The sequence below is a fragment of the Cuculus canorus genome, chromosome 7, assembly GCF_017976375.1.
Source record: "Cuculus canorus isolate bCucCan1 chromosome 7, bCucCan1.pri, whole genome shotgun sequence".
NCBI classification, from domain to species: domain Eukaryota; kingdom Metazoa; phylum Chordata; class Aves; order Cuculiformes; family Cuculidae; genus Cuculus; species Cuculus canorus.
The window spans coordinates 35,340,173-35,355,901 of record NC_071407.1 but is presented as its reverse complement, the minus strand read 5'-3'; the positions used below and the strand labels follow the sequence as shown (position 1 = coordinate 35,355,901).

The window sequence follows — 15,729 nt, the reverse complement described above, 5'->3', positions numbered from 1 at the left end:
CTGCCACCAAGAAGCGCTGTATCCTCAGCCCCACAGCCCATTTATTCCTGGCAGAGAAAGTGGCACATCTTGAAGAGCCACAGCACCCATGAGGTGCTTCCTGAGATACCAATGGAGTAAGCAGCATGCAGGGACCTACTGACACTGGGTTGCTTTGATTTCCATGGTGAAAATCCATGGGGGAAAAATTTCCTTGGAAATAAAAATCCTCTGGGAAAATCCAGAGAAATACCATTCAGGTCTGCTCAGAATTCAGCTGGAGGTGTGAGCTTGAGCTGCAGGGAGTGGCCATGGAGATCTGCAAAGAAGACTTCTTTAAGGAGAAGAGAATTGATAACTCCTATATTTGAATACAATAAAATCTCCCACACGTAACAGGAAAATATTTATTCAGGCATTTGGCACATTCCCATACCAGTAATTTGAGGGAGAACCTTTATGGTTGCCATCCTGGTGCTGGAGCAGGGCAGCAGATGCTCCCTTCCCATCACTGGCCAGGCAGGATGGATGCAGCCAAGCATCCACCTCCCCCACTTTTATCCAAACCTTGCACGGCGTGCATTCCAGCTCCACTTCCTCCTCAAGCGCTTGGCAAAACACAAAGCAGGAGATTCCCTGGCTCCAGAGATGGCTGAGCCATCCCTTCGTGGAGGAACCCTGCTGCTCGCTTTTTATTAAGGAAACAAAAGAGGGACTGGCTGCCCCGCTGTGGGTTTGGAACAGAAATAGCAGCCTAGCAGGGACTGACCTAAGCCAAACCTCTCTCACAGGTAGATGCCCCTTGGGAGAGCTCACTCAGCTCCGCATGGGCACCCTGAGACCCTCTCAGGCTTCAGGGATGGGCTTCTCTGGTGACAGCAGCAGGTCGAAGGGGACCAGGGGCCGGACGAGCAGCCGCACTTCGGGGCCAACGGGGTTCTCCCGCAGGTTGAGGCTCCGCAGCGATGCCATGGAAGCCAGCTTCTCCACTGGCACCTCTGCAAAAGAGGGCACCGAGGGTGAGCATCCATCCCATTGTCGGCTACTGGGGAATCTGGAGGACAAAATCCTCAGCAAGATGGGCATCCCAAAGCAAACCCTGCTCCTTCTGGTCTCCAGGCTTTTATCAAACCAGCAATGTAATACAATATTAAATGATACGACTACCAAGCAAGTGTCCTGGTAAGGTGCAAGCATCATGATGTTCAACCTGGACACTCCCTTCCAGTTCTCCCAGTCCTAAAAAAAAATCCCACTGGTTTGTTGAACTGGTATTTAAAGTCTTATTCCCCTATTTTATCCTCAGCGTTGCAATGCCCAGGAGCCCTCGCCAGGCTAACAGGAGAGCACATGCTCTTTGCCCTTTTTGGATGGGCTGCAAAATGGCTCTTGGCCACCACTGGGCACCCTCCTATTTTGTAGTTTCCAGGAATTTGAGTGTTTTCATTTAGAAAGAAGTTTATGTTAAAAAAAAAAAAAGGTGCAGATCTCGTGGATGGTCCCAATGTGAATCCACGGAGAGCAGAAGAACAAGATTGATACGAACTCCTAACCTTTAAGATCATTAAAAGATGATAGTCAGCTTTTTGGGACAAATCGCAATATTTTGGGATTGAAAAGCCCACCTGCCTGAGTTTACCAAGAACAGATTCTTTTAAGCTTTGCCACCAAAATGACAACAGCCTTCCATATCCCTAGCTGTGATTTCTTCTGCCAATACTTGGAGTAGAATTGGGGTGTTGTAATTATGGTAGGGCAGGCGATTTTTAAATCACAGAAATTATTTTGTACGGGAAAAAAGACTCAAACACCTTGACGGCTTTTTTTTCCCTCTGTCCTCCAGAGAGCAGCGTTATTTTCTGTAAGACACGTATTTCTTAGCAGCGCATCTCTCTCATGAGGCTGAGCTTCACATCGATTTTTTATACCTCCTCTTTAAAATGGATTTGTTCACTGTCCCCCTGTATAATTTTGCACTTTTTTTACCTGTGATGTGCAAAATCTATTTTTATTTGAATAGATCTTCCCGTTCGATGATCCCCTGTGGCTGTGCAGAATGATAAACCCCCAGTTTGCTGAAATTCAGGTAGTTGATGGATACATTTTAAGGAGCAAGCCTCGCTTAGGGTAGAACAGCCCAGCTCTGTGGCTTAATTTAAGGTAAGGAGCAGTGACTCAGCCGGGTATGAAGCAGCAGGCAGGGAACGCAGCGCAGTCTATAGCTTTACAGCCGCGTGGTGGGAGCCACAGACTCCTCTATCAGCAACCCGAAGCGTCACTTGCCAGCTCCCCAATGGATAAGGCAGTCATGCTTGAGCCTGAATGATTCATGTTGGCTTCACCAGTTAGACAAAAAAAAAAAAAGGAAAAATATCCCACTTTTTCATAATTAAAGCACACAGTGATTTTCTCAGGTCAGAATATGATTACAAGTGAATGACAAAACCAACTCCTTCAGATGAAAGGGCTGCTGAGGCATCTGAGGAGATGCACTTGATACACATGAGAGGGCTGCTGAGGCAACTGAGAAGATGAGTGAGAAGATGAGTAATGAACACTAACAGCCCTGAAGGTCTCACAGCCATGTATGGCTGCATATTAACGGGCAAAGTATCTTGTTCAGCTCAGCGGAGCTGATTCCTGGTCATTACCCACATCCTTTGGTGGCCACCAGCTCCTGCCAGCCTCCTCCAAACCTGCTGGAAATCCACTCGCTGGCTCCTCCGCGGCTGTTAACAAAAATGCATTTTCCATGCCATTATCCCAAATGAAGAGTGGCACTGTCATGCTCAGGAACAGAAAATTAGCCGCAGTTGCTCCCAGCAGCAACCTACTCAGCCTCAGCAGTGGTCTCCAACATCCCCTCTTGCTGCCTCAACATCTTCTGCATTAAACCACTAGGAAGGAATGAGGGAAAGAAAAACTGTAGGTTGACACCACCAAAAAAACCCATGGGTTTGGAAGCTGAAAATTCTAATTTGATATCACTCTAACTAAAGAGAAAGCATTAAAAACACTGACACTAATATATTGTGCCCAGTTGGCATCTAGGCACAAATGATATTTCCCAAGGCTCAGTTTTGGAGCCAGTCTTGTTTAATATCTTTATCAATGGTCTGGATGAGGGGATGGAGTGCACCTTCAGTAAGTTTGTAGGTGACACCAAGTTGTGCAGGAGTGTTGATCTGCTTGAGGGAAGAAAGGTTCTACAGAGGGATCTGGATAGGCTGGATTGATGAGGTGGAGCCTGATGGGATGGGGTTCAACAAGATCAAGTGCAGAGTCCTGCACTTGGGCCACAACAAAACCATGCAACACTACAGGTTTGGGGAATAGTGGCTGGAAAGCTGCCTGGCAGAGAAGGACCTGAGGGTGCTGGTTGACAGCAGCTGAACATGAGCCAGCAGTGTGCCCGGGTGGCCAAGAAGGCCAATGGCATCCTGGTTTTTACCAGAAATAGTGTGGCCAGGAGGAGTAGGGCAGTGTTCATGCCTATGTACTTGGCACTGGTGAGGCTGCACCTTGAATCCTGTGTTCAGTTTTGGGCCTCTCACTACAAGAAAGACATTGAGGTGCTGGAGAACATCCAAAGAAGGGTGAAATGGCTGGTGAAGGGTCTGGAGAACAAATCATTTGGGGAATGTCCGAGGGAACTGGGGTTGTTTAGCCTGGAGAAGAGGAAGCTGAGGGGAAACCTCATCACTCTTTACAAATCCCTGAAAGTAGGCTGTAGCAAGGTGGCTGTTGGTCTCTTCTGCAAGTCTTAAGTGATAGGATGAGAGGAAATGGCCTCAGGTTGCACCAGTGGAGTTTTAGATTGGATGTTAGGAATAATTTCTTCCCCCAGAGGGTAATCAAGCACTGGAACAGGCTGGCCAGGGAATTGGTTAAGTTACCATCCCTGGAGGTATTTAAAAGGTAAGTGCAGTGCTTAGAGACATGGTTTAGTGGTGGACTTGGCAGGGTTAGGTTAAGGGTTGGACTTAATGATCTTCAGTGTCTTTTCCAGCCTAGAAGATTCTATGATTCATTCTCATTGAGATGAACAGGGCAGTTCATGGCACTAGATGTCTCCTTTCAGAGCCCACAGGCATTAATTAATCTCATTTTATTCCTCTTTAGCTAGAAAACTTTGCCTACCATCTCCAGCTGCAGTTCAATACGCCTTAGTAGGTGACTCAGCTCTTAAAAGCAGGTGCTTTCAGTCTGTTTTGTAGTCCAGTTATCATCTCCTTCAGCATCACTGAGAGGGCAGAGGAGGATGGGCAGGACCAGGAATGGCACATGGCTGTGCTATCACCAAAATCCAAACCATTTTTAACCTTCATGCTGATGGAAAAAAGCCATAGTCCATCTGCAACCTTCATCTCCTATGCACAGTTTGTGGAGTGTCTTTCCCTTGCCTTTTATCTGGTCTTTTATCCAGAACAGGGTCCTCAACTTGTTATTGGGTTAAGTGGGGCAACCTGGGTCTCAAACTATAAGAGGCAGCTATGCTGAGCTGGCTGGAGAACAGTACCAGGGTGAACTTGCAGGTGCCTCAACAACTTCTTCAAGAACATGCCAGTTGCTCCTCATGAGACCCTGCTGCTAAAACATGGTCCTCAGCTAGCTGAAGTGAGTTGTATACACAGGCAGAGGCAAAAGAGAAGATGCTACTTCCTACAGCCTGGCCCAAGATCTTCTGGGATGAAAAGAGTGTCCTGCTGCCCATATTCCCATGTGCAAAAGAGTCACACCTTACTTGGCTGTTAAAGAAAAATCAAAATTTGTGCCAGTTAAATTCAAGCTGATGGGTTCTCCCTAGCTATTCTTTCCCTATTGCACCAGGCTAGCGTGGGAGGAAAATCTGTATATAAAAACAAGCTCATAAATAATATATAAACTGCATCAGTAGATAAAAATGCCTATATATTTATAAACACAAAACCCTCATATTGTCTTCCTGCTGCAGCCTACTTGCACAAAAAGCATGGGAAATAGGAAGTTTGAAGACCTTGGCTCCTTCATTAAGTCTGACTGAAGTTGGTCAAACGGTGGTGGAGGTAACTAAGAGAAAGGCAGCTCTCTCTGGGAGGTAGGAGAAAAAAATGGGTGAAAAAAACTCCACATCTTTTGCTGGCTCTTACGGAGGGCGAGGAAGCACTATTCAATGTCTTGCATTTCTACAGGCACGGCCAGGGAGCAGCTGATGCTGTTAATAAAACCCATTTTGCAAGGAGCAGCTTTCCCAGCAGCAGCTGAAGCCATCCCAGATAAAACAGCAAAATTGAGTGGACTTGATATTGTAGTCCCCAGGGGTCTGCGTGGGCTGCGAGATGCTCCAGCCTCAGCTCTTTGAAAGCTCGTTCCTAAATAAACACCCTTTTATCTATCTGCAACAGCTGCCCCTTTTGCCTGGTTTTGGGGGACTCCAAAGGTTTCAGCTTTGCACATGAAAGATTTTCCTCCAGCTGCAGCGTTGAGGCATGAGCGGCTATTACCATCTCTTTAATTTCACTTTTTTAAGAGATTTTGTAGTGCAATGACTCCTATTTGAAATGTTCAGGTAGGCTTGTGTCCTTACTTTGACCAGCAGCAAGCATCCCAGCCCAGCATAGTTGGGTCTGGGCGAGAGTAGAGTGCCCGAGTCCTGCAAGCAAGTCTATTTTTTATTAAATCTGGTGATTTTGAGTCACAGCTGGAGCTGTCATTGAGAGCCATATCCCAGCATGGTGAATAGGGTGGCTTGAATGGGGCTTGATTTACCCCGTATGCCTGCAACAGCTTCGCCCCAGGAGACCAAGGATTTAGCAAAGGCAAGTGGCTAGCGAGGCTCTGTCTCTTTAGCACCTCCTCTGCACTTGTGTGCCCTTCCCCCTGCCAAATCCATGCTCCTTTTTCTAAGCCATCCCTTGGCCCAGCTGCACCTGCAGGGAATGGTGGATGATGAGCAAAACTTCAAGCCAGCATCCCTCACTGCCCAGGGATGTGGATCGGCATCACCACTGGGAAGTACAGTTGCTCTGGGGTGATGCCTATCCTTATCTCCAGCTGGAAAAGGTCCTTCTCACCTGTGATCTCGTTCTCTTCCAGGTCAATGGTCTCCAGGGTGGTGACAGCAGCCAGGGGCTCAGGGAAGCGTCGAAACCTGTTGCGGGAGAGGTTGATGGCCCGGAGGTGCAGCAGGGAGGTGACCTCCTCGGGCAGGCGGTGCAGGTAGTTGCCTGCCAGATTGAGTTCTGCAATTCAGGGAAGAGAGAAGAGAGATGGTGGGATGGGGAAGATGGGAAAGATAGGGAAAAAAAAATCAATGTACAGCTTCATTTATAACCTCTCTCCCTCATGGGCTGCCGGGTCCAGCAATGGGATTCCAACTCCAGAAGTGGGATTTTTTTGCTCATCTTCATGATTTGCCATTGTACTTTTGCCTACTGGGAATATTGCTTTATGCGATATGTTTCTTGGTTTCCTTGTGCTTTCCTAATGAAACCCGTGCAGCATTTTGCAAGCAGCAGCTGTAGAAATGAGCAATATTTCTTTGTGAAGTCAGAGCAATTCCCTCCCCGACGGACATTTGTCATGGCTTAAGGCTAGCTTTCTGTCTTCGCGTGCCTGAACCCTTTCTGAGGTACAGAGTAGTGGAAGAAATGTTGCAAAAATATCTAGTCTACCAAGTTTAACCCTCTGTGATGTTTTTCTCCTCAGAAATGAGCTCCTGTGCGTCCGGGAGCAGCACTCCTTCATGAAAAGCACCATGAATCCCACTGTCCCAGCACCCTTCTGCAGTGACACAGGGCTTTCTGCTCTATAAATACCCATGCAAGCTGCCCCGCTCTTGCTAATGCCTGGTATTTATAGGTCCTGCCTTATTCAGGCTGGTGCAAGGCTGTCCCCCACCCTGGGGCATCTCCCCCCCTGCAGCAGCCCTGCTGAGGCCGCACACATTCATCACTGGAGTGACTTATTTGCTAGTGGAGCGAAAAGAGGAAATGAGACTTTTTTCCCCACAGGGCTCACTGTGCTGTCTAGAAAATGAAAATTGATTTCCTTTGCTTGATATGTTTCTTATCTCCAGTGGAGAGGAGTTTTCACGGATGATGCTCCAGCTCCTGTCACGGCAGCGCTCGTGCAGTACATTGTATGAGCTAAACATCTGCTTTTAAACACTACCAGAGCCCTGGGTGCTACTGCAGGCAGGCAAAGCCCTGGTGCACTCCTGAGGATTCAAAACCACAACGCTGAATGCTCTGGGTGCTTGCATGACCATGTTTTAGCAGATTAGCTTCTGGCTGCTGTCATAGGGCTCCACGGGGATTTGTCCCCATGGCACTGGCCACGCATTGTTTCTGTCTCCCGCAGCAAGTGGAAGGGTGAGCAATTATCGCTGATGTCTCAGGATGGAGGCTAATTAGCCAGCACACCTTCTGTAGCCTGAAATGCCCCATCTCAGCCATGCCCAGGCTGCCTTTCCCATCCTCTTTCATTGCCAGCCCCATGCTTGGAGAGAGCTTGAAGAGGTTGAGGGACACTACAGCAGCCTGGATGCTGCCAAAAGGGGCTGAAGGTGGCAGGCCATGAGTTTGGGAGGGTAGTTGAAAGCAAAACCAGGGTCTTCTTCCTGCAAAGGCCAGTAAGGGTACAGGAAAATGGATTTTAGGAGGTCTGAACTAGTGCTTGGAATGAGGTGCGAGGACAGAAGAGCAAAAACTGTGTTGAGGAAACTCTCTGGTGCCGTGTTCCCTCTGCAGCAACCTGGGGGCTCTTTGGTGGGTCCTGGGGGTTTGGAAGTGGCAGTTATGAGGCAGTGGGGCTGTTCGTTACCTCTCAACTGGCTGAAGGTGGTGACGAATCGGCTGGTGAGGGACTTCAGTTCGTTGTTTGCCAGGGAGATGCAGTGGATTCCCTCGGTAACGCTCCTCATGGCTTTGTAGATGCCAACGGGGAAGGTCATCAGCTTGCAGTTGGCCAGATCTGTTCCCAGAGAGACCCAAGCACCTTATAATGCACCCAAGCTGGGATGGAGCAACACTTTCCATCCTGTTTTCCACTCCTTACAGCTCAATTTCGTTATCTGGGTGCTGCGACCCATGGCTGCTGTAATGCCCCCTGCCATACTCCTCTCCATTGCAAAGATCTTTACAATCACCTCCACAAGCATCAACAGTTTGTTGCCATCAGCTATTCTAAGGCTGTTGAGCCTCAAACCGTGTTGCATTTACCTTCACGCTGCAAAAAAAATCCTGTTAAAAACCCTCAGCCAGTCTATCCATGTTTAATAACGTCAGTAATTCCCTGATCCTATGGCCTGAACACCCTGGGGGAGGTTGAGCATCACAGGGACACTTCCTCCTCTGCTGATGGAGGTGGAGCAGAGCTTTTCCTAGCCATGCTCCTGGCTGGATTTCTCATGGTGGTGGCTCCTTGTCCCATAGCAAGCAGCAAAGAGGGGAAACAGATTTAGCTGCGCTTCCCACCTGTTGGTATTTTTTGCTTCGCTCTGAATTGTTTCTGTTTCCCCTCCCAGAGGATGGAGATCCTGTATCCCAGCCCTGTGATGCTCAGCCTGGACTCTGCTGCCTGCCCCCTCCCCAAAGCCACATCAGGGGCTGCACAAGCTCCTTCCTTCCCCGCTTTCTGTCTCGCTCAGGAGGACATGGAGAGGCTGAGTGATGAAGCTCTGACTCTCAGCGTACACTGGTTTATATCCCAGGGCTGGGAATCCAGCATGAATAAAAATGAGCGGCTTTCATCTCTCTTTTGATGAGACTGCACGGCAGTCTCGGATATTAGCTAGAAATGGTGGAAATTGCAGAATGAGAAAAAAACGGACAAGTTTGGACAGAAGTCTGGCTCCCATCAGAGCTTGGAAGGAGGAGTTTATCCCCGGGCCATGTCCTGTAGGAGAAGGTGCCATTGCTGGGAACCCACTCAAACTCTGGGGGACCTGAGAGCCTTTCCCTTCCCCAGGGCTGTGGGAGCACTCAGGGAGGGTTCCGGAAGCTTTTTATAGATCACGGCAGCAAAAAATAGAGCCCTGCTCCTGGATACCCGATCCTTCTCTGGGCCCTAGGCGGCAGCCGAGCCAGAGCACTGGCCTTACCCAGGGAATCCGTCTTGTTCTCCACCGTGTCGTTCACCTTCCTGGCCACCCGGGCCACCGCCTCGCCCATCCTCTTCTGCATGCGGGCGCCCAGTCCCGCTGGGGACGTGCTTTGGCCAGGGGGATCCACGGCTGGAGGGAGAAACCAACTGCTCCGGCCTCCTGGGAGACGGATGCTAAAAATAACCAGTGGGATCAGCGTTTGTAGGGGAGGGAGGGAGGGAGGCCGCGCTGGGGCTGGCATGGCCCTCAGGGTGTGAGATTCCCAACCTTCCAGGATGCTATGGTTGGGATATGGAGATACATCCCCTTTCCTGGTTTGATCCTGGCGATCTGAGGATGATGTAGCCCTCAAGGCACGAGACTCCCAAGGTTTTGGGTATAACATTTGGCACATGGGCTGCACCCCCTTCGTCAGTGCTGGTGTAGCCCTCAGGGCGGGCACTGGATTCCCAACTTTCCAGATCGGTCTTTTGGCATATGGGGACGCTTGCCCTGGTGCGGCCCTCAGGGCACGGGACTCCCAACTTTTTGCGTTGGTACATTAGGGATTTGAGGATGCACCAACTCTCCTGCCTGCTTGGATCAGCTCGGCTCAGCCAAAAACTTTTCGTGGAAGGACCTCTGGCAGTGGGAACTCCGGCATAGAGCAGGACGCTCCTTACTCCTTGCTAGAAAGGGGAAAAAAAGGCTCTTCCCACGCCGGGAGTCGAACCCGGGCCGCCTGGGTGAAAGCCAGGAATCCTCACCGCTAGACCACGTGGGAGGGCGCGACCAGCGCCGCGCGACCCCGCGCCTGCCCCCTGCGGGGCGGGGGGGGAGGTGGCCGTGGATGGGGGGGGTGAGAGGGAGGCGATGGGCGGGGCAGGGGCGGGGCGGGGAACGATGGGCGGGGCGAGAGGGGCGGGGCGATGGGAGGTGCAGGAGAAGGGGTGGGCGGTGCGGGGGAGGAGCGAGGAATGATGGATGGGCGGTGCGGGAGGAGCGATGGGCGCTGAGGGAGGAGGAGGGGAGGTGCCGGAGGAGGGATAGGCGGTGCGGGAGGAGGGATAGGCGGTGCGGGAGGAGCGATGGGAGGGGCAGCGGAGTTGTAGGAGGAGCGGTGGGCGGTGCGGGAGGAGGGATGGGGGGGCGGGGGAGGAGCGAGGAATGATGGACAGGCGGTGAGGGAGGAGCGATGGGCGGCGCGGGGACGGGCGGGCGATAGAGGAGGAGCGATGGGCGGTGCGGGGGGAGCGATGGGACGGGCGGTGCGTGAGGAGCAGGGCAGCGGCGGGGGGAGCGGGGCGGTGCGGGGGGCGGTGTCGGCGCCGCCTCCGTGGGGACAATAGCGCGGGGCCATGTCGTGCCGCGGCGGCCGCCAGCCCAGCGAGAGCCGCGCCATCCCCACCCGCACGGTCGCGCTGAGCGACGCGGCGCAGCTGCCGCCGGATTTCTGCACCACCCCCGGCGGGACCCTCTTCTCCACCACGCCGGGAGGTACGGGGGGGGCCCATCGAGCCCCATGGCGGTGTGTCCCGGGGGCAGCGCTGCGGGCAGGGCGGGGTGTCCGCCACCCCGAGCGAGGGCTGCCTTCGCTCCTGGGCCAAAAATACACCTCGAGGGGCTGCAGCGCCTCCAGACAAGAGCAGCGAGGCTGCTGGAGCCGCTGGCGGAACAGGGGGGGCTTCAGCCCACGCCACAGCAGCCTGAGGGGACGCCTTAGCGCTCTCCACAGCGCCCTGACAGGAGGCCGAAGCCGGGCGGGTGGTGCTCTGTTCTCCCAAGGGGCACCACAAGAGGCAGCGGCCTCAGTAGCACCAAGGGAGGTTCAGATTGGACCTTAATCTCTTCCCCCAAAGGGCTCTGGAGCAGCTGCCCAGGGAGCTGCCGAGTTCCCCCTCCAGGCAGGGAGTTAAAAGATGGGGAGATGAAGTGCTTAGGCACAAGAGTTTAGGAGGGCACCAAGACAGCTGAGCTCAGTCTCAAAGGTCTTTTCTAACCTGGTGATTCTAGGATTCTACCGGGTGGCCGCTGGTCCTGGTGGGACACCGGCACCAGGGGCTCAGCACCCCATGGGCCATCAGCAGTGAGGGGTGGGGGCTTTGCCCCATCGTGCTTTGACCCGGGGTCAGAGCGTCCCTTGTCCCCCCTGCCAGGGAGGGGGCCACGGGGGACATTTCGGGGCACTGCAACCCTCGGCGTGCCTGGGATGCGTTCCCACCACTTCCATGAGTTTGCCAGGCCTCTGCGCTGGGACAGTGGCAAGCAGCAGCTGGTACCCAGGTGCCACCGCGGGTGTTTATCCAGTGTGGAATTATCACCCGCTGTGCCCTGATAAGAGCGGGCAGAGCGGCAGCATGCACCCCCGTTCTCTCCCCGCTTGTGCTTGGCCAAGGTCCTTGCCCAGGGCTCCTGTCCTGCCGGGAGACTCCTTCTGCAAACAAGTACTGCTGAACCGGATCCCGCTCATCCTCCTTTCATCCTCCACCTCCAGGCACCCGGATCATCTATGACCGCAAGTTCCTGCTGGACCGCCGTAACTCCCCCATGGCCCAGACCCCACCTTGTCACCTCCCCAATATTCCTGGTGTCACCAGCCCTGGCTCAGCCAGCGAGGAGCCCAAAGCTGATGCCAACAGCCTGAATCACCAGGAAGGGAAGCCATCCATGGGTAAGAGACCTTTGGGTTGGGGGGATATGGGGTGGGGGGTGACTCCCCTAACATGTCTCTCCTTGCTTCTTATCAGGGGACGATGCTCAGTTCGAGATGGATATCTGAGCAAGAACCACGGAGAGGCAGCAACTCCCCAGACCTGTGCACACCCATTCGGCTTAACAGGATCCATCCTGGCAAGACAGAGGCAGCAGCAGTCCCTGTTGGCATCCCCTTCCCTGCCTGCCTCCTCCCCTCTTTCTGGGGAGCACGGCTCTGGCTTCTTCCCTTTTGTGGGTGACTGGTCCCAGCATGTGCCGGATGGAGCATCCCTTCCTGATTCAGCCCTTATTCCTCCTCCTCTGCCCGCCGGCAGCCTGATCACCGCCCTTGTTTTTAAAACATCCCTTTGCCTCTTGCTCCCCCTGAAAAAAAAACTCCTTCTTTTACCAAAAACCTGCTGTTGCTGGCAGCTTGGTGATCTGGAGCTGTGTCACTCCCTTTCCCCCTTCTCCCAGAAAATTTGAGCAGCCTCTTGGGAGGAAGAGGAAAGTGCTCCTGAAACCGTTCACTCACTTGCATGCTTTGGTGCCCCAGGACCTGCTGGCATTCAGGGGAGGACAATACTGGCAGCCCATTCCCTTCGGTGCTCTGGGTGCCCGCATCCTTCTCCTGCTTGGATTTCTTCTTGGTCCTTTGACTGGGGGCTGCATCCCCGACCTGCCAGGACTCAGAGCGACGTAGCCATATATTACAAAAATTCCCATGCTTTTATATTTTTTTGGTACTAAAAAGGGGCACTTTACTGGCAGCGCTTCTTTTTTTGGGCTGGGGATAAGCGTCCCTGGGAAAGTGCTTCCTAGTGCTATTGTTCTTTTTAATCTTCCCCCTTTAAAATGTGAATAATACCAGAGCAAAATCCCTGGGCACCCGTTGGATGTCTCAGGTATACCTGGGTGCCCAGGGGGAATGCGGGGGCTCACTGGTGAGGCGCTGCAGGGACGTGCTGCTGCTGCTGGGGCTCTCCGGGTGCTGGCATCGGTGCTGTCTTCCACTTGCTTTTTGTGCCAGGGCTTCCCCTGGCTGCCTCATGCTGCCGTGGATAAAGTGTCTCCACGTTGAACTCCCTGCTGCTGGCAGCTTCACCAGCCTGGCACATCGTGGCTGTCCTGCCTGTGCCTAGCATCTAAAAACCCCTGGAAATGGGATTGATTTTTTTTTTTTCCCTTCCTCTCTCGATGTGACTCTCACCTTGAAGAGCAGCGTTTGGTGAGGGCGTGTGTGGCAGGGGATGCCGCGGCCGTGCCGTGTTCTGCCCCCTGAGCCCATTAGCCTGCCTATTTTTTTTGTTTTGTTTTGTTTTTACTGCCTATTGGGAGCTGTGAACAGCTTTGTAACCTTCTCAAGTGCCATTTTATCAGCCCCCACCTGAGTGCCTGCTCCATCCCTCCCTCGCCAGGGTCTCCCCCCAGCCCCGGGGACCCTTTGCCTGCAGAGGGGGTGGCATACGTGCTGCAGGCTTTGTGCACTTTCCGTCTGGTAATTTATTTCTCTAGGTGTGCTTGGTGCGTGGCGGCTGGGTGTGAGCTCCCATCTTCCAGCTGCTTTTCTTGTGGGGCTGCCACTCATTCTGGGGTGAAAAAGCAAAAACAAAAGAAACCCCAAGGGAGTGGGATGTCTTTCCCATCCTTTCCCTTGCACGGGTAGCGCTCAGTGGGATGCAATATGAACTTGTAGCCGGTCTTTGTAGGCGCACGAGTGAGTGAGTGCAAGTAGAAATATGTATATGCGTGTGGGTGGGTGGTGATAAAGACACACACAAATATATATATTATATATAAATAAATATATTTTCCTTAAAGCAAAGATCCTAGGGGGTCTGTTAGGTCCTTGGAATGAGGGAGCAGCAGGGGCAGGGGCTGAGGACATGCTTTGCAGGGCAGAGATGGCCAATGTGGATGCAGGGACCCAGCGCCCTCGGCACAGCGACTCCTTTTGGGAAACCTGCTCTCCAAGCCGAAAAAGAAAATAGAAAATGTCTGAGGATAACTTAACTTACGGACAGAAGCCAGTGGGAAACCACTTTTTTTTTTTCTAAATGCCCCCTTTCCTGACCTCCTTTCATCCCCGTTCCCTGTCCCAGCGAATTTCTCCTGGTTCTGTTTTAGAATCAGTCTCAGGGCTGAAGAGCAAGGAGGGAGTGCTTGCTGGGGCAGCTCCTCTGCTAGTCAAGGTATAGATTTGGGATTTTTTACTGTTTCCAAGCAGGTGTTTGGAGGAGAAAAGCTCCTTGCCAGTGGTTGCTGTTACAGTGAGATCAATAAAGATCTTCGTTCTGTTAAATTGAGGTGGCGGAAGTTTCTTCTGACTGTGATTCATCATCGTCCTTCCTTTATATTTTATCTTGCCCCCTTCTCCCCCACCAATTCTTTAGGTGAGTTGCTTTCCAAATTTTTTATTTGGGAAAAAGGTGATTCAGGCCAGGGACGGTAAATCAGGAGTGAGCCCCTGCCTCTCACTGGGCATAACTTCGTGTTATGAAGAGCAGGAGATGATCAAACCCAAAACCAACAGGCAAGGGTTAAGAAGGCTTTTGACTGCAAAATTTCATGTACGGAAAGATTGGAAAGACCATGGGAGACCATAGAAAGGTCTCCCTCGTAGAAAATTCCTGCAAATTGATAATTTATCCTGCACTGCTGGGTGCAAAAACCTGTACAGACCTGGAGGTGCTGAAGAAAGTCCCACTTGGGACGCCTCCAACCCAGACTTCAAGTGTGCAAATAACCCCCTGAGCTGAAATTGTAATTTGCCAGCAATTTCACACAGTGCTGCTACATGCATGCTTGCATCCGCCTGGGGGTCCACCCCGAGTCACCCCTTCCAGCCGATGCCAAAAGGACTGTACCCCAGCGCAGCACCCATCCCTGCTATGCACGCGCCGAGCAGGTTCCCAGGATGTTGGCTGCCATACTAAGGCCATCACGTAAACCGAGGTTTAGCTGCTAAGCGCTGCCAAGCTCTCAGAAAGCCAAAGCTGTCTTACGAATCAGTGCTGGCCACGGAGAGAGTGGGTTTTACAGACACCCCTGCCCGGGCTCATCTTTGAGAGCCCTGATGGAATCATAGAATCACCCGGTTGGAAAAGGCCTCTTGGATCATCAAGTCCAACCATTCCTATCTGCCACTAAACCATGTCCCTGAGAACTTCATCTACTCATCTTTTAAATACCTCCAGGGATGGTGACTCAACCACCTCCGTGATGGCCCTTAACAGCCCCAGTGGTGTCCCTGCATGCCCAGGAGGTGCTCCCTTGCCCACAAGCACACTTAAGCCTAATCCTTTGTCTGGCTGTCCCACCTTTGCTGCTCCTGCTGGGAACACAGCCCAGGTTTGTGCCCTTGCAGGAGCTGTGCAATGCAAGTGTATTGCCACAAATTGTCCTCCTCCAGGACCATCGTTTCTTTGTTAATATGTATTTCATGGAATCATAGAATCCCTAGGTTGGAAAAGACCTTTGAGATCGAGTCCAACCATCCCTGTCCACTACTAAATCCTATCCCCAAGCACTTCATCTCCCCATCTTTTAAATACCTGCAGGAACAGGGACTCAGCCAGCTCCCTGGACAGCCCCGTTCCAGTGCCCAAGAACCCTTTCAGTGAAGATTTTTTTCCTAATATCCAGCCTGAACCTTCCCTGGCGCAGCTTGAGGCCATTCCCTCTCATCCTATTGGCTGTCACTTGGGCAAAAAAGACCAACCAGCAACAGCCTGGCTACAGCTCCTTTCAGGGAATTGTAGAGAGTGATAAGGTCTCCCCTCAGCCTCCTTTTCTCTTGGCTATAGAACCCCAGTTCCCTCAACTGCTTCTCCCAAGACTTGTGCTCCAGCCCCTTCAGCAGCTTCCTTGCTCTTCTCAGGACAGGCTCCAGCCCCTCAATGGCTTTCTTGTAGTGTGGGGCCCAAAAGTGAAGAGAGGATTCGAGGTGTGGCCTCAGCAGTGGTGAGTCCAGGGGCAGAACCATCTCCCTG

At 52.3% G+C, this 15,729-nt stretch overlaps 2 protein-coding genes and 1 non-coding gene across 4 annotated transcripts; 1 reads left to right on the top strand and 2 right to left on the bottom strand.

Annotated features, from left to right (window-relative positions):
* Window positions 1–229: 229 nt before the first annotated feature.
* LRRC20 (leucine rich repeat containing 20) lies at window positions 230–9,252 on the bottom strand. Of its 2 annotated transcripts, none has more exons than XM_054071307.1 (4): window positions 9,062–9,252; window positions 7,783–7,932; window positions 6,033–6,200; window positions 230–977 (listed from the first exon to the last, which is right to left on the bottom strand). In XM_054071307.1, the coding sequence occupies exons 1-4, from the start codon at window positions 9,141–9,143 to the stop codon at window positions 826–828; spliced, it is 552 nt and encodes a 183-aa protein (XP_053927282.1). In that variant the 5' UTR covers window positions 9,144–9,252; the 3' UTR covers window positions 230–825. The 2 variants fall into 2 exon arrangements, with proteins under 2 accessions (XP_053927282.1, XP_053927281.1); XM_054071306.1 differs by lacking the exon at window positions 230–977 and adding an exon at window positions 2,887–5,888 and having other exon boundaries at window positions 9,062–9,231.
* A 503-nt stretch (window positions 9,253–9,755) lies between these two features.
* Window positions 9,756–9,827, bottom strand: TRNAE-UUC (transfer RNA glutamic acid (anticodon UUC)). The gene has a single exon. It is a non-coding gene; the product is annotated as a tRNA-Glu (tRNA).
* A 522-nt stretch (window positions 9,828–10,349) lies between these two features.
* Window positions 10,350–14,021, top strand: EIF4EBP2 (eukaryotic translation initiation factor 4E binding protein 2). The gene is made up of 3 exons (XM_054072265.1): window positions 10,350–10,540; window positions 11,538–11,714; window positions 11,791–14,021. Exons 1-3 carry the CDS (start codon window positions 10,402–10,404, stop codon window positions 11,820–11,822), a joined length of 348 nt encoding a protein of 115 aa, XP_053928240.1. The 5' UTR covers window positions 10,350–10,401; the 3' UTR covers window positions 11,823–14,021.
* The last annotated feature ends 1,708 nt before the right edge of the window (window positions 14,022–15,729 follow it).